This window comes from Choloepus didactylus, chromosome 9, assembly GCF_015220235.1.
Source record: "Choloepus didactylus isolate mChoDid1 chromosome 9, mChoDid1.pri, whole genome shotgun sequence".
In the NCBI taxonomy this organism is placed as follows: domain Eukaryota; kingdom Metazoa; phylum Chordata; class Mammalia; order Pilosa; family Megalonychidae; genus Choloepus; species Choloepus didactylus.
Genome location: NC_051315.1, coordinates 20,645,118 through 20,665,390, shown reverse-complemented (window position 1 = coordinate 20,665,390; position 20,273 = coordinate 20,645,118). Strand labels below are relative to the sequence as shown.

At 40.7% G+C, this 20,273-nt stretch overlaps 1 protein-coding gene across 10 annotated transcripts in view; it reads left to right on the top strand.

The window, feature by feature from the left end:
• The window catches only part of NCKAP5 (NCK associated protein 5), a 1,340,286-nt gene that overhangs the window by 1,129,956 nt on the left and 190,057 nt on the right, over positions 1-20,273 (top strand). For all 10 annotated transcript variants that reach the window (XR_005218940.1, XR_005218939.1, XM_037850400.1 and 7 more), the window contains 2 exons: positions 9,643-9,681; positions 17,637-17,756. Coding sequence is in view for 8 of the 10 variants with exons in the window: in XM_037850400.1 (XP_037706328.1) it covers positions 9,643-9,681; positions 17,637-17,756 (159 nt within the window). In the remaining 2 variants the exon portion in view is untranslated. The remainder of the gene's footprint in view (positions 1-9,642; positions 9,682-17,636; positions 17,757-20,273) is intronic.

Sequence of the window (20,273 nt, the reverse complement as noted above, 5' to 3'; positions counted from 1 at the left end):
CAAATCCTTGGTCAAGGTGGGTGGGGATGATGCTCACAGTTGATAGCCAGAAGAGGGAAAAGAATCAGTAGATTAAGAGTAAGCCAAGAAGAGAAAGGGAAGTGAGCAAGAAAATTTGAGCTGAATGGATGAAGACTGGGCCGCACACAAGAGCAAACTTGATAAATATTATGGGATGATCATGAAGAGCAGGCAAAGACGCTGGGCATTTTGGAGTTTCTGGGAGGCGAGGGGAGAACGAAGTGTGGGCAAGGACCCCGGTCCTCCGCTCAGCAGTTCCCCTTCCACTCTAGTGGTCTGGCACCCTCAGCGCATGCTGTATCCCCTAGCCAGGGTTGGCTGTCCACCTCACCCACAAACTCTCACTGGGACTTTGTTGGTGTTGGGAATCATGATTTAAATGGGGAAGACTTCTGTAAGCATCTGTCAAACATGCTAAACTCCCACCCTCCCATGAGATTCAGTCTGAGACTTGGTACAATGTAGCTGACAGGTTATAGGATACCAAGAAAAACTGCATTTAATCTGGTGCCATTACTCTGCCAATAGAAATTAGAAGTGTATCTTCAGTCTTTTTTCCCCCATTAACCATTGGGTAAACCTCTTCAACTCATCTTGATCTCTCTTCCACTCTCCCCCTCCCCCAACACTCTACCCCAGCACAAACACACTGTCCAGCATTTGTACTAGAAAGAACCACAGACTCAAATCCCAGTCATGCTGCTTACTGCCTGTGCAACCTCCAGCAAGAACCTCTCAGATTGTCTGTTCACGTTTCTGTAGAGGGTCATTACTTGGCCAGCCCCACACCACCACCAACACATACCTCTCCCATCCCTCCGAACTGTAAATAATCTATCTGCTCTGAGTTCCCAACAGCACTTGGTACTTTCCTATACCAGTGGGTCTTAAAATATGCCCCCTGGACTAGCAGCATCAGCCTCCCTTGAGAACTCGTTAAAAAATGAAAATCCCACATCCATCCCTCCCCAGACCTACAGGAGCAGATATTCTGGGGCCGAGCCCAGGGGTGGTGCCAACAAGCCCTCCTAGAGATTCTGCCATATCTACGTGTGAGAACCTCTATCAGTGCAATGCAGACACTCTGTTCTGTAGGAACATGAAGGTGGCTGAAGAACACTCAAAATGTCCCCAGAAAATTGTTTACGATTTAATATTTTAATTGTTTAGCATTTCTAGCCATATATATTAGTTACTCAGGCAAAATGGTGCTTGCAATTCCCTGCCCTCTAAGGGCATATAAAGAACTCAGAATAGTCCTGACCACGTCCAAAGTGAAAAGAATACCTGAAGTAAATTGGCATAAAAGGGGGAATGATGGCTCAGAATCTGTCGAAGCCAATTCAATACCCTTCACCCCTGCTCCCCAGGCTCTTGGTCCAATTAAAGTTTAGGTTAAAGAAGAGCAAAGAAATGCAAGGATACTTAAAGGAACAAATATTGCCCTTGGGTCATCTGTATTGATCAGCAAAGTTTCACTTTAACCTCTGCCCAGAAATTTCCGATGAAATGTTATCTGTATTCAGAAGTCAAATATATATGAAGCAAACCACAGAAATGTATTTGTCACAGTTCTCCCACAGGTCATCCCTCCCCATCAGAAAGCTCACAGCCGGTTTTCTGTGCGTTCTTCAAGCCTGCATTCTGAAGGGTTCATCAGAATGTGTGTGGCAAAACATAAGTTGTCACCCACAAAATCATCTCATGTAAAGGTGCCACTGAAGACAGAATTTTTAGAGGGAGATCCCCCCACTCTGTTTTTAATTGCAAAAATTAACTGTTGCCAAAGAGTTAATTTGCAACAAAAAACCAGCTTGGAGCAGTACAAATGTTTTGTATTCATGAATACTCGCCCCCATTGCACATGCAGTTGTTTTGTGACTAATTGCATGAGGGTAGACAATCCATTTCCATGCATTGTAAGAGAGCCCTCTCAAAGGGGTAGTTGAATGCAGTGATAATGCCAACTGGAAATTCTTTTGTAGGCTTTTTATACTAATTAGGCAAACTAACAAGGTAAGGCCTCAGGTAAGTCATTTCCTTGCTTGCTGGTTTCATAAAACATACATAGGTGGATATAATATACATTTTAAATGTTCTTCAATCCTTTTTCACACTGTTCTTTTCTGCGGCATGAAGAGCAGGTAGAGGATTTAGTAAAACCACTTTGGAGTCTGAAATCCCCTCTATGTGTTCTAATAAAAGGGTGCCATTTATTCAGCAGGAAACACATCCAATCCTTAGATACACACACACACAGGCTGCTTAGGCAAGTGCACGCACCCAAGTGTAAATGCACACACTTCACCATCACCTCTGCTGCCATCTCCCTCCTCATCTCCTTGCCTTGCAAAATCAAAGGCAAAGCCAAGATTTAATATTGTCAGGCCATCAGAGCTGGGCCAGGGTGCATTATTGTCAGTGAGATGCCTTGACAGAGTTTTCTGACTTCTCTATGTACCACACATCAGGGCTTAAAGGCACAGGAAAACCAGACCTTTGAGTGTAGTTCTGAAAAAGAAAAGAAAAGAAAACAAACAAACAAAAACACCAGAATTTCTTTTAAATCACAGCTCCATAAAGACAGAAGTAGATTGTTGCAGACGGTTCTTACTTGCCTCTCTCAGCCATATGCTATATATCCAGACTGGATTATAGAACCATTATCAGGACACTCTCATTGCATATCCCATATCTGGACCCAAAGTAATCTTTAAAATCAATGTCTTGACAGATGTAGATGAAAAACCATCCTGCATATGGCATTCACAGGCTCCAAAAGCCCAGTTATTGGGTCATGAAATTAAACAGATGATCTACTTATTCTTGTCTGCCTTGGAGTTTAACCACCTTGAGTTGGCATCTACAACCTACTGGCCTCTGTTTCAGCAGAGCCAGCACAATCCTTGGCACATGCCAGATGCCCAGTGCATATTTGTTGAATGACTTGAATGAATCAATGGAGATTATCAGCTGCAAATTAATTTCCAGATTAGTTTTTCCCTGAATCCCACATACATTTTCAGACTGATTTCTCCCACCCCCAGTTATCTCCCCAATACCTGCACACTCATTTATTAGTACAGAACCCAAAAGATAATCCAGAGTAAATCAGCTGAAAAAAAAATAGATCTCCTTTAATGCCTCTGATTTGAATTACAGGAGCCGACATGGCTGTGTGAATGTGCAGCAATGTATCTCTGAGTTACTTCCTTATTTGTATCTCAGAGGGTTGTTTCAGACAGTAAATGAATAATAGAGGTGCTAAGTAATTTATATCCATACATTTATATTATGCACACTCACATATACACGTTTCATTCCTTTACAGATAAAATCCCTCATTCTCAGACTCCTCTTTCTTATCTGCTTTGCTGAAAATACATTCTTATTCTCCAAAATTCTACCAACCTGATTCCAATTTAACATTTATGGGGTGACTACTTTATGCCAGGTACCCTCCTACTTAGTTCCTCTGGTTATGTCTCTCGTCTCATGCATTTTTCACAGCAGCCTTAGAGGGAGTCCGTTCCCCTCCTTTATGGACAAGGAAAGTCAGGCTGCTCTCCCAGCCTGGACATGGCTGTGTGCAATCAATGCCACTAGTATTTGAACACAAGTCTTTCTTGTGATTCCAGCCCAAGGCTCCTCCCGCTTTCCCCAGCTGCCTCAGTACAATAAACCATGCTCGGAAGCATAGAAAACTTATTCAAAGCCCATTTTCCAAAACAAGTGCTTTTTCCACCAGGTTTTGAAGTTACCTTGCTGGCCTGAGAATAGCTTTGCCTGATGAAGTAGCACAGACAGGAAAGTATGAAAGCAAGGCCACTAGGCCTTTTTTTTTTTTTTTTTAAATCATCATTTTATTGAGATATATTCACATACCACGCAGTCATACAAAACAAATCGTACTTTCGATTGTTTACAGTACCATTACATAGTTGTACATTCATCACCTAAATCAATCCCTGACACCTTCATTAGCACACACACAAAAATAACAAGAATAATAATTAGAGTGAAAAAGAGCAATTGAAGTAAAAAAGAACACTGGGTACCTTTGTCTGTTTGTTTCCTTCCCCTATTTTTCTACTCATCCATCCATAAACTAGACAAAGTGGAGTGTGGTCCTTATGGCTTTCCCAATCCCATTGTCACCCCTCATAAGCTACATTTTTATACAACTGTCTTCGAGATTCATGGGTTCTGGGTTGTAGTTTGATAGTTTCAGGTATCCACCACCAGCTACCCCAATTCTTTAGAACCTAAAAAGGGTTGTCTAAAGTGTGCGTAAGAGTGCCCACCAGAGTGACCTCTCGGCTCGTTTTGGAATCTCTCTGCCACTGAAGCTTATTTCATTTCCTTTCACATCCCCCTTTTGGTCAAGAAGATGTTCTCCGTCCCACGGTGCCGGGTCTACATTCCTCCCCGGGAGTCATATTCTACGTTGCCAGGGAGATTCACTCCCCTGGGTGTCTGATCCCACGTAGGGGGGAAGGCAGTGATTTCACCTTTCAAGTTGGCTTAGCCAGAGAGAGAGGGCCACATCTGAGCAACAAAGAGGCATTCGGGAGGAGACTCTTAGGCACAAATATAGGGAGGCCTAACCTCTCCTTTGCAGCAACCGTCTTCCCAAGGGTAAAACTTATGGTAGAGGGCTCAACCCATCAAACCACCAGTCCCCTATGTCTGTGGTCATGTTAGCAACCATGGAGGTGGGGTAGGCGAATACCCCTGCATTCTCCACAGGCTCCTCAAGGGGGCACTACATCTTTTTTTTTCCTTGTTTTTCTTTTTTTTTTTTTTTTTTTAACTTTCCCTTCTTTTTTAAATCAACTGTATTAAAAAAAAAGTTAAAAAGAAAACAAACATACAATAAAAGAACCTTTCAAAGAGACCATAACAAGGGAGTAAGAAAAAGACAACTAACCTAAGATAACTGCTTAACTTCCAACATGTTCCTACTTTACCCCAAGAAAGTTACATAATATAGCAACATTTCTGTGAACTTGTTCCTACTATATCCATCAGAAATTAACAGACCATAGTCATTTCTGGGCATCCCCAGAACGTTAAATAGCTTATCTGTTCTTCTTGGATTATTGTTCCCCCTTCCTTAATTGCTCTCTACTGCTAGTTCCCCTACATTCTACATTATAAACCATTTGTTTTACATTTTTCAAAGTTCACATTAGTGGTAGCATATAATATTTCTCTTTTTGTGCCTGGCTTATTTCGCTCAGCATTATGTTTTCAAGGTTCATCCATGTTGTCATATGTTTCACGAGATCGTTCCTTCTTACTGCCGCGTAGTATTCCATCGTGTGTATATACCACATTTTATTTATCCACTCATCTGTTGAAGGACATTTGGGTTGTTTCCATCTCTTGGCAATTGTGAATAATGCTGCTATGAACATTGGCGTGCAGATATCTGTTCGTGTCACTGCTTTACGATCTTCCGGGTAGATACCGAGAAGTGCAATCGCTGGATCGAATGGTAGCTCTATATCTAGTTTTCTAAGGAACTGCCAGACTGACTTCCAGAGTGGCTGAACCATTATACAGTCCCACCAACAATGAATAAGAGTTCCAATTTCTCCACATCCCCTCCAGCATTTGTGGTTTCCTGTTTGTTTAATGGCAGCCATTCTAACCGGTGTTAGATGGTATCTCATTGTGGTCTTAATTTGCATCTCTCTAATAGCTAGTGAAGCTGAACATTTTTTCATGTGTTTCTTGGCCATTTGTATTTCCTCTTCAGAGAACTGTCTTTTCATATCTTTTGCCCATTTTATAATTGGGCTGTCTGTACTATTGTCATTGAGTTGTAGGATTTCTTTGTATATGCAAGATATCAGTCTTTTGTCAGATACATGGTTTCCAAAAATTTTTTCCCATTGAGTTGGCTGCCTCTTTACCTTTTTGAGAAATTCCTTTGAGGTGCAGAAACTTCTAAGCTTGAGGAGTTCCCATTTATCTATTTTCTCTTTTGTTGCTTGTGCTTTGGGTGTAAAGTCTAGGAGGCCACTAGGCCGTTTGACGTCCTTACTCACTGTCTGTCCCCTCCGGCTCTCCACCCCAGCCCTGGACTGGCTCCTCCAAGTCACCAGAATTGGCCCCCTAGTATTGCTTCTCGTTCAGCCTCAGGGGCTGTTTGGCAGTAAAATAACAGACTGTTCCACATGCCTCCAGGCTGCTTCTCTCTCTGTCTGCCCCCTTCCCTGGGGATGCCTGGAGGCATCGTGAGCCCCAGGAACCTAAGGGGAAGAGGGCAAGAGACTTATGTGGGTGGAAGGTCATCAGGGTGTCCAAAGAGCTGGCATGTCTGAGAGAATTCTTTCTGAGAAGGAAAGGAGAGATGTCCCTATGTCACCTGCAGCCTCCTTCTCCTAGGAGCAAAGGGTGGGGGTCTCTGCAGGCAGCCTGAGGGAGGTAGTAAAACAAGCCAGGGCTAAAAGGACCCTGAGCATTGGTCAGTGGTCTCAAGTGTCCCTGACCCAACCCAGCCACTATTTTTCTTTGCTTTTGAGAGGAAAGCTAGCAGGTGACTCTGGAAGTTATTTGTTCTCATTAGTGGGGCCTCCAGGTGTGTGATTATTTGCAACCCAAGTGTTTAGGGCATAAAGCTAGCATGAGGGCAGGGGCCCATTTCAGGGATCATCTTGCGAACTTATTAGAGGCTGCAGGCGGTTTATGGCATGCACAAGCTCCAAAAAACTATTCAGTTGATACATAAGGGAGGCTTAGCTGTTAAAAGTAAGAAACCGAGGAAACCGACTTTATAGACAATACCGAGGAAAACCTTTGTGCAACCTGCCTGCTCTTCTGCAAAGAACCTGTGAGTCCTTCTGGGTAATAGAACCCCATGTCAGGAGGTAAAGAAATAATGCATTGTGTATCTTTGCTCAGTTTTCGGGTAGAGTGAACAATTGTCCAAAGTACATGTCAGAAGGATTGGTGTCAGATACAGAGACTTTAATCCTATAGGGCAAAATACCTGGATTGCAGGGATATAACATATTTACTCCTGTGGGCTGTTACAGTTAGAGTATTAGTCAACATCTCCTGTTAAATCATGTATAGAGCTATTTTATGTGACCACATTTCCACAGACAGCTTTAAGTGAGGGACCAGTTTGGAGAAAGAAAAGAAAATATTGATATTAGGCAGTTTTATGAGTATATGAATCAAATTCAAAGTTTGAGATCCAAAAGAATTAAATTATTTATGGAATGAATTAACTTTGGCACTTTGTTCCTGATTCAACCTGCATACATGGTTCAGTTTTTCTGTTGGTGTGTTTTTAAGTTTATCAAGAATAAAATAGATGATTTATAGTTCAACTTTAAATTGTCAGTTATTTATGAATTGGAATGAATGTTCCAACACTGGAAGATTTTCAAGATTATGCTATTGGTCTGTTTGTATGGGCTGAGTAACATTTATCACCTGTTGAAATCACATATAAATAAAGTTATAAAGGGGAGAAAAAGCACCGGTTAATAAAAATATGATTTATTGTCTTTGGCAGTTCTTGGGTATCCTTCTTTAACTTGGGCTGCACTGAAGAAATTATCTAAGTAACTTTTTCTTTAAAAAAGTAGTTCAATGAAAAAAGTTAGTTCAATGAAAGACCTTTTCATTTTACTTAATGTCAAAAATGTAAACTTTGAAAGGCTAATGATGGAAAGAAAACCCCTCTTGTGCATACAATTCAACTAACCAATTACAGGTAATCTGATTCTAGTACTAACCACATGTTGATGACAGCCTGTATTTTCATTTTCTGTGAGACTTAATGACAGCAACTGTCATTAAGAATGTGCTATTTTGTCAATATAGAGTCAAAAAATAGTTATGCTACATGAAAACCTTCTTACCGTAATCTGTTCCACTATACTAGACAGGAAGACAGACAAAAATAGTTAAGCATCACCCAAAATAAATTGGTAATCAAGAGAAAAAGAAGATGAAAGTGTGTCCCTCAGCCTTCCCGACTGAATTTGAGAATGGTCATGATGATGATGTGTTATAATTGTTTTCTTGCCCAAAACCAAGGACTAATTCCCAGTCATCTAGCTTTGCAAATAGTAGATGGCAAGTAAATTTGTATTGAGTAAATGAAGGAATGAATGAATGAACATTAAGTACCTTACATCTAGGATATGTAAGTATTCTGACTTGGTCCTTAGTGCTATCAGTGTTGATTCTTACTCAGAATGTTTACAATTTATATATTGGCTGGAAAATGCCACATAACCCACCTGTCCACCTTAATTGTATCCATTTCTGTGTTAGCCATAACTTCAAGGTTATGGTGATATCTTCTTTGTGAAGTGTTTTGGAACTTGCAGATGAACAAATCTTAGTACAGAGATAATGAATCATTATATGGAGAACATGCCATCTCCTTGAAATACCAGGGACATGTTACTGATCTTAAATGTGACTTTTAGCTGGAATTGTGTCACACATGTCCATCCTAAACCGATCATCCAATGAAAGTGGGATTACCAAGATTGGCTCAGAATGATCAAGATTCATCTCCTAGGGGTGAGGAGGGGCCCAGATTCCCCTGCTGTATCATGCTGCCTGATACGTGAACAAAATTAGAGTTCTGTACATATATTAATAAGGTTGTGTGTTGGAAGAAACGCAAAATAACATTGGATATTTTATTTCTCGATCTCAAAAAAGTTTAGAGGTAGGCAATGCAGCTCTATGACATCATCAGGACCCAGAGTCATCCTGTTTTTCTGCCCAGCTATACTTACTATGTGTCTTCCATTGTCAAGGTAGCTGCTGAAGATCCATCCATCACTTCCATGTCCCAGACAGGAAAAAGATGGAGAAGAAGGGTCAGCCCCCTTCTTTTTGTAGATTTCCTGCAAACCCAAGGAAGTAGTCTGCTTGTATCTCATTGGCCAGAACTTTGTCACATGGCTACAGGAGGGGAGGCTGGGAAACGTAGTTAGATGTACCTGGCCAAAAAATCAGGGTTTCTTATTCAGGAGGAAGCAGAGAGTGGATGTTGGAGTAAACAGATATTAGACTCTATTACAGGAAGCAGTGACAAGAGGATGGTATAAACAGTGACATGGAGGAGGAAAGTGGGACATATAGGAAACAAGCTGTCCCCACTCTGCACCATTCAACCTATCTCTATTGCAAGTAATTTTAAGCAATGAAATAGTCAAACAGCAAAGAAACAGGAAGGAGAGGCAAAGGACATTATAAATCAGCAAAGTGTAGAAACTGTGTACAGATAATTAGGATCTTGTTTTGTACTTTATCATCTTTTTTTTTTAGCCTTCTTGGAGTACTTTACACATGAAGGGATAGTATTTTTCCAAATACGGAAATGTGAAAGTCAAGGTATGAGTGATTTCTGCAGTCTAACCATCTTAATTAGCAACAAGGTCACCTTAGGAAAAGGCAAAACATTGCCTAGAAGGACAGGATTATTATGAAAAGAATAAGGTCCTCTAAAAGTAGAGGAGAGAGGCAAATGAGTTAATTAGCTATAGTAAGCTGTGGGAAACTTATTGGTTAGCTAGAGTTTGTGCACGTAAAGTCTCATTATTATAAATGGCAACTGTTTTCTTTATTTTTTTAAAGGTAGCCAACCAAGTTGTTCAAGCTCTGCTCACTCAAAAGGTAGGTCACTTTCTGGCTTTGTTCTTTTCAACACACTTACATGAGTAGATTGGAATTCATGTTGTCAAACTAGGAAATTGTGATTGATAGATGCAGTACTTTTCGATTTATTCACTTAGGTTAAAATTGGGTATGTTTTAGGTGGCACTTGAAGTAACATCAATGACCAGTAAACCTGTGAAATTCAAATTCTTGGTATAGTAATAGAAAAGTCTTGGAAGATGAAGGATTTCCATGTACCCAGATGAGAAGCAAACTCATCATTTTCATTTAGTAAATGTAACTGTTAAATAAGTTGGTGTATTCCTCTGATTCCTGTAAAGTGAATGTCCTCTTATGGATAGCATCAGCAGAAGCCCAGGACTGAACAAGGATCTTTGAGATTAGAAAACTTCATTCCTCTGACCCTTTGTTCCTCAGCTAGAAAACTGGGATAACAATTTCCATCTCCCAGGACTGGTATGATGCTCCAAAGAAAGGAAGCATGTAGAGCAGATCCTGTTGAGGGCTGTTTGTGGTAAATGTAAAATAAATGGTAACTGCTGAGCATGCAGTTTCTTTACCTGCTCCTTTGCTACCTCCCTATTCTTCTTCAGACAATACAAGATCATGTCATTGGGGCATAGTGGGTAAATGTAAGTCACTGTATGCCCAAATTTCACTGGTTTGGTGAATTTTACTGAGCGTTTCCCATTTCTTGCCATAGCATTTCTCAGAGACTAAACTCAAGTTCCTTCAGATTTTGTTTATTCTATCTTCTCTCTCTGTGAAATGAAGACTTTCCCATGAAATCTCAGGTTGTGCAATGTAATCAGGAGGATACAGCTAGCAAAAGCAATTTATGGCATTCTGATGTTTTTTAAAGGTTCAAATCTATCAGTAGAGGTTGACTACTTCTCACAGACATACTTATATAAATATGATTTCAGTTTATACTATAGAGGCATTGTGATCATATTTTTGCTAGACTTTCTCCCCTAGTATTCCTATCAAAATGTCATGTTTCCTTCTATGAAAATTTTGACTGCTTCAGGTTTTATCCTCATATCACATAAAGAGATTTGAGTACCCTGATGTAGAGTTAAAATTAGGTTCCATTATGAAATCCCAAAAAGGAGTAGCATGAATAAGCTAAAATAGTATTTCCTCCTCATGTATCAATTCACAAGAAGGAAGTATAGGGCTATAAAGTCTGCTCCACAAAGTCCATGGGTCCCAGGTTTCTATCTTTTTATTCCATGAGGTGAGCCTCCATTTCCAAGTGCAACTAAATGGCTGCACAAGCTCCAGCCATCACATCCACATTTCAACTATAAGGGAAAAAAAGAAGAGTTGAAGAAGATGAAGGGGGTAAAGGGCACACTAACTGCCCTTGAAGAGGAACTCTAAGAGGCTTTCATGCCTCCTTTTTATTTACCTCTCCTTGGGTAGTCCATAGTCACAGGAAGCGGAAAATGAAGTCTGCTCCATAAAGTCCATGGGTCCCAGGTTTCTATCTTTTTATTCCATGAGGTGAGCCTCCATTTCTAAGGCCACTTCCCTTTAACAGAGAAGACTGTTCCCCTTTAGATCAGTAAAGCCAAAGTGACAATATTAAACCCCGATCACTTCCTCTTATGCCTTCAAATCATAGGTCCAGGTCCTACAAGAAGAAAGTAAAATCAATAACCTAGACTAAGCTCTTTGGGTAGACTATGGACTACCCAAAAGAAGTCTTTATTCTGTGCATGTACCCAGCTGAAAACTGATTGCATTTTACTATGGAAGAAGGAGAGAAAAAGATACTGGAGGACAACTGTTTCTGCCACAACTTATTTGAATGCCTTTTCTTTTTCAAAGGCTTTAATTTCTTGATTGCTTTTCTCCTGTTAGAAACTCTATGCTCATTTAATTATAAACCCAAGGAATGAAAGGATGACTGTTGCAGCTCTGTGTGCAACTACAGAAAGGCTTTCCATGTTTCTTTCTTTTTTTTTTTTTTTTTAATGATGCCTCAGGAAAGAGACAAGGAAGCTGCCTGGTACAATAAAAAGGAAAACGGAACCCTTCAGGTCAGCCACAAAAAATAGCTACACAAATCCAAGTAATAGCTAGTAAACAGATAAATCTACCTTGGTACAGTTAAGCAGTGAGACACAGAAAGACATGCTACTATGAGATAGCGTACTTCAGGGACACTCTGGGGTGCGAAAAGACGCTGGGGGCTTTCAGAGATTCCAAAAGAATCATGTTCTGCAGAAACGTGTGCCTGCCTCCTGATTTTTATAGGGATTGTAAACTTGCTGGAAAATACTAAAATTTCTTTTTAATTAAGAACACAGCACAAGAAATAAAATGCACTCCAAATGCAAATGAGAAAACTAATTCTAAAGAAGGATGTAGCTGGCACAGAGTAAAAACAGAAATCTTGAGTGATTTATCCAAGTCACCCCCCCAAAAAAAAATCCTTGATGTGAAATTATAGGCATAATCATACAGTTTTAGAATACATGAGTCAAAGGCAAATCTGCTGTGGCTTCAGCTCTTCAGTGGGCACCCCCCCCCAAAAAAAAAATCTTTCATGGCCCAAGTAAGCATTCTGAAATAACGGTGGGTACTTCTTTTCCCAATACTGAAAAAAAAAATGTATTTCCATAAACTTGTCAGTTTTTTTTTTTTTTAATGTGCATATACTATCCTGGTCAGGTAATTCAGTTTATCTCAAAAAACTTGTAGATCCCTTTAACAGAGAAGACTGTTCCCCTTTAGATCAATAAAGCCAAAGTGACAGTATTAAACCCTGATCACTTCCTCTTATGCCTTCAAATCACAGGTCCAGGTCCTACAAGAAGAAAGTAAAATCAATAACCTAGACTAAACTTGTATTTTTGCCTGAAATACATTTTATCTTCATTAAATCATTTATACTCACTGAAAATGTAGCCCTCCTAAGTTCTTCAATGTTTTTTTGCTGTTAACACCAATCTTGGAAGAAAAACATTTCCCTGAAGTTATTTTTTAGTATATCTAAAATCTCAACCTTATCTGCATGTTCTGTAGATGAGCCGAAAATTTATATGGTATCTTTTTCTTCACTGGCATGGAATAAGGCTGGGTATGGTGGAATCTAGCAACACAGCCAGTCTGATAGAAGAGAAAGCAATTTTGTAGCTTGTAAAGGAAAGAACTACAAATTGCCACATATTTCTCTTAAAGCAGGAGGGGCAGTCAGACCATTTGTGCCCACTTCTCTAGCAGTGATCCGTGTAGGATCTGGTTCCTAGGAAACTGCCTGTATATATTTACTGTGTAATTACAAAGACTCCAACCCCATGTGCAGCACTTTACATGCACTAACTCATTTTGTTGTCACTGCAACCCTGAGAGGTCGGACTAAGAAAATAAGTTATTTACCTGTAATTTAAATTGCAAGGGAGCGGTAGAGGCCATATTTTAACCAAACTCCATCCTCTTACCCACTGCAGCCTCGTGCCTCAGCAGTCCCACTCGATCACTTATCGTTTCTCCCCACCAGAGTTCAGCAGAACAGAGAACGATGGCATGCAAATCCACAGATGGAGTCAAAATCAGTGGTTATATGTGATCTCAAGGAATGAAACAAAAGGACAGGTCACCAGTGGATTTCTTAAAACCTGTGGAAGCTTTGCCAATCCTCTTCAGCAAGAGGAACATATAGGCTCTGATATGTGTGGAGCCAAAACCGACTTGAAATCTGGAGTCACGCTTTTTCTGAACCAATCTTATTCTGGACCCTAGAATTTCAAATTGCCAGAGACCTTGGAGAGCATTTAATGTCCAGATTGTCAACTAGATTTGGTGATAGGCTCAATTCACTGTAATTGTTTAGCCGTCACCCAGGTTAAAAAAATGTTTCGTCGGAATGCCTAAAGGGTGACGGCTTGTGCTATTCAGTTTGCCGCAGGGCCACACAGTCCCCACACCTGGCCAGTTTTACTCACACGTGTAGCTTACCCGCCTGGTCTTGCTGGGTATTTGATGCTGAGGCTCTTGGTAGTCTGAAAGGTAACCAACTTTTCCAAAACTGGGTTTTCTCTGCTCAGAAGTCTTAGGATCCTGGGCAGAGATGGGACTGTGTCAGTGAAAGCCACTGACCAGAGAGGTGACCGGAAGAGGCTGGTGGGTATGACAGCCACTAAGCTTCAGGGAAGGAAAGAGGTGGCATCTGACAAGCCCGTGAAGCAGGTGGGATATCCGATCTCATAAAAAGCCCAGTTTTGTGCAGTGACTCATTTTCTGGATGAAGAAATGGAGGCCTAATCAGAAGAGGGGCCTCCCTCAGCTCATGTGGGTCACAAGGACCAGAGCCCGCTCCTTCTAACTCCCCGTCCCTGAGAGGCACTGCCTTTGAAATGGGTACCCTATTGCAGTGTAATTTGTAAATGATAAAATCAGATTTATACAGTTTTCAACAATGCTCCATGATAATATCACTGTATATCCCACTTTGAAGCGATTAATGTTTTCTTAAATTTACTTCAGCCTGGAGTTGGCAGTAGTTTTGCTCTTTAATGCATAAAGTAACTGTACTCACCCGGGTACTCTACAGCAGTGAGTCTGGAATCTTCTGCAGCCCAGGTACAGGTGAAACTCCCCAGGATTTCAGCATGTGGGCCCTCCAGGGAAGTCATGGTTTGGGCTCATTAGGACCCACAAGGCACATTTGACCCATGTGTCACATTGCTCAGTGTGAATGTGAGTGCCCTTATTCCTTATCCTCTGTTTCCAATTAATGCCAACATGCAGATTGCAAAGAAAACAGATCTGACTATTTTCTGGAACCCAAAGACCACCATACTCTCTTACATGAGATTGAATGTAGGCAAATCTTTGCCATTATTTCCCTATGAAAACATTATATTCCATGACCTCTTTTTTCTTTCAATGGGGTCTCCCTCTTGAGCACTGAGACATAACAGGGAGTCATAGGAAAAGGGTGTGAGAGAAGACAGATGGCCCAGCTCCTGGCCTCCAGTCATGATCCCAGCCTATGGCATCGAAAGAGATGCAAGTTATTCAGTTTTTAAAGCCTTACCTGGGAAGGATAGTCTAGGCCTTGCCTCTGTAACTCACAGGGTCAGAATAGTTGGTCTTGAACCAGCCTAAACATATCATATTCTGCTTTATGTCAATGAGATCCTACCCTGAGCACAGAGAAAGCAAAGCCAGATGGCTGCCACTATCTGCCGAGGTGCCATGGTAGTGCTCAGAGAGAAGTTGGCTTTTTGTGATTCTGTGTGTGCATGTGGGCACCCATGCTTGTTTTTTATGACAGTTTCATGGGATGGTAACAGTCTGGCATCAGTTATCATCCACTCTTGACTGAAGAGAACTCAGGCTATTAAAAATGACCCAAGCAATTCTTTTATGTCTGCAAATTACAACTCTTTCCAAAGTGTCACCATCCAAAAGCCTTTAGTTTTCCCATCTGCAGGATGCTCAACTGTATGGGCCAAAAGTGATAAACAGAGAGTTTTCAGGGTTGGGTCAGTAAATTGTGTTCTCACTATTGAACTTTTGTCATGCCTTAAGTAAAAGTACTGACCATTGAAATTTGGGGATTTGTAAAAAAACCCTCTCTAGAGGGTATAGATTTATTTCCTTCCTTCTTCTCTTCCCTTCCCCCCACCATTCCCTTCCCTTCTTTCTTTCCCACCTGAAGAATTCTTTCAAGTTATTCTCAGTTTTGCTGCAAAAAACTGCCAGTGCTATTGTTTACAGGTCCCCTTTCTCCTTGCATAATGCACTCTTTATGCTTCTGTTTCCATTTGTCCACCTCCGAATGGGAACAACTGTGTTTTCCCACCCAATAGGTACTATTAATATTTATTTACCTCACAGTCAAGTTTTATTAATTACTTAATCAGCAGTAGTGAAAACAATCAGTGTTTGGGAGCAAATAGTGTTACATACATGCTAAGAAAAAAATTAGCATAAGTGAGATGTAGACAGAGGTAGAACTCTAAATACAAGAGGCAAATTTGGCCTTTTAATTTGAGCAGAGACTGGGCCTCTCAAAATGAGCTCCACCTCGTGTCGTGTGCTCATGCATGTGCATGTCCCTGCCCTTGCCATTGACGGCTCCTGGCCTTCTGGATCTCATATCCAGGTCCCTCAGCCTGAGCATCACCTTCCTTTTTCCACTGCTCTACATTTGTGGCCACCAACCAGGTGAAAAAACCGTATGCATAAGCTTCACCCTTTTAACTGAAAGATGAGTGCTGTAAGCCACCCCCAGGCCTGTTTCTTTGCCCCCTTTAAATAGAGTTAATGGTATTGGATGTGATGATGAATGCTCCGGCAAAGCTGGATCTCTCCAGCATCACAATTAGGTTGATTACAAAGATATGAAACAGACCCACCCACATCTTCCACCCCTATTGAGGCCTTTGGGGTCAGACCTAATGACTGCTAAACTTTTATGCTTGCAGAATCTTCAGGTCCATAGCTGCTCCCTGGAGGAATATGTAGGGGTGTTGAGAAGCTTAAGTTCTTTTTCTCACAACCATCACTGGAGAGCAGAATCCTTCACCATCACCTCTTTAACAAAACAATCCTAAAAGTTTGTTAAGATCTTACTATATGTGGTGCTGTGCTAGTTGATGGAATAAAAAGGGTATAATAAGAACAACGTGCTTGTGCTATTGTTTATTTCAGAAGCTTCTTATGCTTACCTTTTGAGGAACTCGCCATCTGCAAGTCTAGAGCACCAAAAATAAAATTAGTACAAAGTAGTATATGCTGAATGTAATAAGAGGCCTTGTGTGCTTACTAGAGTTGAGAAAAGAGAGCAGTCCTTGGGGACAACAGGTAAAAGTGTCAGAAAGCAGTTAGACTCTGAATTGGACTTCAGTCAAAGAGCCCAACCTGGAGTGGAAGAGGGAGGAGGATGTGAGGGAGAGTGGTGGTGTGAAAAGGAAGGAAGTAGCAGGAAAAGCACAGAACTTTCCAAGCACAATAAGCAGACTCCTGATCTCTGCATGGCGAGAGCAGAGGACTCTTCCTTTTTTTTTTTTTCCTTTAATAAGGATATAGTGAAAGATAAAGTTTGAAATGTAAAAAAGGGTCAGCTTTTAAAGAACCTTGAAGTTGGGCTTTATTCTGCCCTGTCTTGAACCCCATCAAAGATGGTGTAGACGTTTAAGTACCACGGGAACTTTTATGACAAGTCAGTGTGGAAGGCAGGTCCTTGATGGCATTCCAGTGAGTCCTAAAGCTCCCAGGTGTCAGCCCCCCTCAGAGGAAAGCTGTGGAAAAGGTCTCTGGTGTTTGAACTATTAAAAGAGCATCTCTAAAGGGAGACCAAGGTGGGTGGGGATATTGCACTTCTCCGACACTGAGAACAAACTCAAAATATGTGGAAATCGACTACTGTGGAATTATGGGCCAGTTACAAGTGGCATTTTGAAAGCCATCACTTCAGAGCTGCCCCTCTCCACTAAATGCTTCACTGACTCTATCAACCACAGCGCTGAGAATTTCAACTCCTGTCCGCAAACGATGAGAGGCTCCATCCAAAGTGATAGTTTCTTTAGTTCATCAAATCTCTATTCACTGCAAAAGCACTATTGTCCTTCTGGTTTGTGCTTTCTGATTGCTTTTATGAATACAGCGAAAAGGCAAAATATATAGGTGGAAACTTAAATTGACTTCATATCACTAAGATTTACCATCTTCAAAAATAGCATGTTGGATTAATGCATTTGTGATTTCAAGTTGCTTTTTTTTAAAAAAAAATTGGTCTTCCCTGCACAGAATAATTCTTTCAGACAATGGGCTGTGGAGAAAACATTGTACGTGATTTGTTCCCAGGGGCTTTGAAGAATAAAAATGCTATGTTTCACTAATGTGTCTGAGATATCGTTTAAATTTGGTTAAAATATGCAAAGGTATCTTTCAATTATAGACTTTTTTCCCCTTCAATGTGTGTGTTGTAGGATCTAAGGGAGGAATGTGTGAAGTTGAAAACAAGAGTGTTTGATTTGGAGCAACAGAATCGAACCTTAAGTATCTTATTCCAGCAGCGAGTCCGACCAACTTCTGACCTGCTCCTTCAGGTATGTGTTTATGTGCAAAACAATCTTTGCTACTGAAATGTTATTGACAAGAAGTTACTTAAATTCAAAAGTCAGCAACCTCTCCAAGAGCAAGACATCAAAACTCAGAACTACATCAGAACTCAGAGGCTTTCCTCTCTCAAGGGATATCATTAAAATTGAACATCTCTTAAATGTCTGACTTTTTAAAGCTACCTGCAGCCAAAAAAACACATTAACAAAGAATAAACAGGTAAAAGGGACAATAATAGAAGATGTTCTCTAGTAAACTAAGTGGAATCATGGAATGGAATTAGGAAATGATTGATTGCTTTCAGGACAACTATTAGTAATCTTGCATTCCATGATAAGCAAGGAAGAATTTTGTGTAATGCCAAAGTACATATCTTTATGTCAAACTCTCTATAACCAAAGATAGAACCAGGGTTTTCTTTCGTATCTCTACCCAGAGCTTTTCCTCAACAGAGCCCTTCCTAATTCTGCCTCAGTTTATTATAGGTTCTCTCTGTCTGAATGCTCCCACCAAGCTTTTCTTTTTTTTTAATTATTTGCTTTGCCTTCAGAAAAGGGAAAGTCATGGAAAGTCAAACCATTTGAATCATTTTGAGGTACTAGAGAATATATCGTACTGCAGGGAACACATATGCATTGGTGGGGGTGAAGCTAATGGGCTAACATTTGCTGTTTCCAACTTATTTGATCCTACTAATGTGCATATTTGCTCCAGACAGACCCCAGGAGCCTTGCTCTGAGCCTTTCTGAAGCTGTGCTGGCTAGGGTTACATTAGGGTTTCACAGGGTAATGTTCAGTGTACAAAGGATGGTTCACGACTACCTGGTCTGACTGGCTGAGAGAAAGGGAAAAGGCCAAGGTCTTTCTCCATCTTGTGGCCATCCAGACCACACTGTCCAGTACTGTAGCCACTATTTAAAGATAAAATAATTAAATTAAATTAAATTAAATTCCAGTTTCCCTGTCACTGTAGCCATATTTCAAGTGTTCAAAACCCACCTGTGGCCAGTGGCTACCACATGGGACAGTAAAGATGTAAACACTTCCATCACCACAGAAAATTCTAGTGAACAGCCCTCTTCCAGGTGGCCAAGATTGTGTTGCTAAGGTCTTAGAGCTCCTCGAGGAAATAATGGGAAATTGTGGTTCGTTTCAGAGAAAGAAGGATGCATGGTAAAGCCAAACATCAAAATGTAATTTGTCCCCCAAATTAAAATAAAACAGCTCTCTGAATTACAAAATAGATCTCATCTTTTAAATTAATTTCCTCTCTGCTTTATCTGTTGGAGCAGAATTCATAATTTATGACTCAAAAATTGAGTGGAAGAAAATAGTCCATCTCTATCCTGTTTCCTGGTCCTGGTCACAATAAATGGTCACCAGAGGGGCTCCTGCATCTGTCAAAAGCTGTATGCCTTTTGCTCTCTCATGATCAAGACCCAATATTATAATTATTTTTCACAGCTGTTGCACATACATGAATTTTTCTACTTTGCCCATTTTACCTTGAGATTTTTCTGGAATAATGTTTAAGGAGCAGCAGTCCCTGTATATGAATCATGATGATTTATCTCCACGGTAAATACGTGTGCTATAAAGATTTAAGCTTTTCCATGGGAGGTCACAAATTTCTTAAATCCATATCAAATGGCCAGCAAGTGGAACACTAGAGGCCTAGTATTATTCATTGGATGTTTTCTGCCAACAAACTTCATGTTCCTCCCCAAATAGTCCTCATTTCCAGGAGCCATTCTAATTTAAATGGTATTTATAAGAGGTGTGCCATGAATGGTCGTGTGAAGGGGAAGGAGAGAGAAAGGGTGGTGCCTGCTCACAATCACACACAGAGGAAGGGTCCAACTTTTCAGGTTGCCTGTTAGTTATTTGACTCGAGTTTTTATTTACTGGAGATGCCTTCTGGTATAATTGAAATACAAATGCATACCAGGGAACCCTGGCTAAAATAAAAGCAGTCTGTGCTTGCTTTGCACCTATGGGAGCTCAGTAATTATTTGTTGAATGAACAGATGACCAAATGACATACATTCATTCTGCAAGTCAGAAAGTTATTTTGCTAAACCTGAAGGGCATAAAGCCCCCCACCCCCACCCCAGTCTCTCTGATGTTGCCCTGTTTTAACTGGATGCTTTCATGCTATGCAGGGACACTGGTCCAGCCCAGGCCATGGGAAGGTGTGTTTGGTGCGGACAGCAATCCTTCAGTAACCCTTGTCCCAAATCTTAGAGACCTTACAGCACTGCCCACAGACTGCAGGTTCTTGTGCCGCAGATCTGGAAGAAGTTTTCTTCATGACTTAGACAACAGCATTAGCTGTCACCGGCTGAATATAGCCTAATGATTCCCCACAATCTGAAGCAGCAACCTGGAGAGAGACATAGAAAAAAGAATTTTGAACCCATTGTGATTTGGGGTAAACAAATTGTAAATAGAAGAGACAATAATTTATGAGAAACTCTCAACTCTCCATCCCTCAAAAATACAGA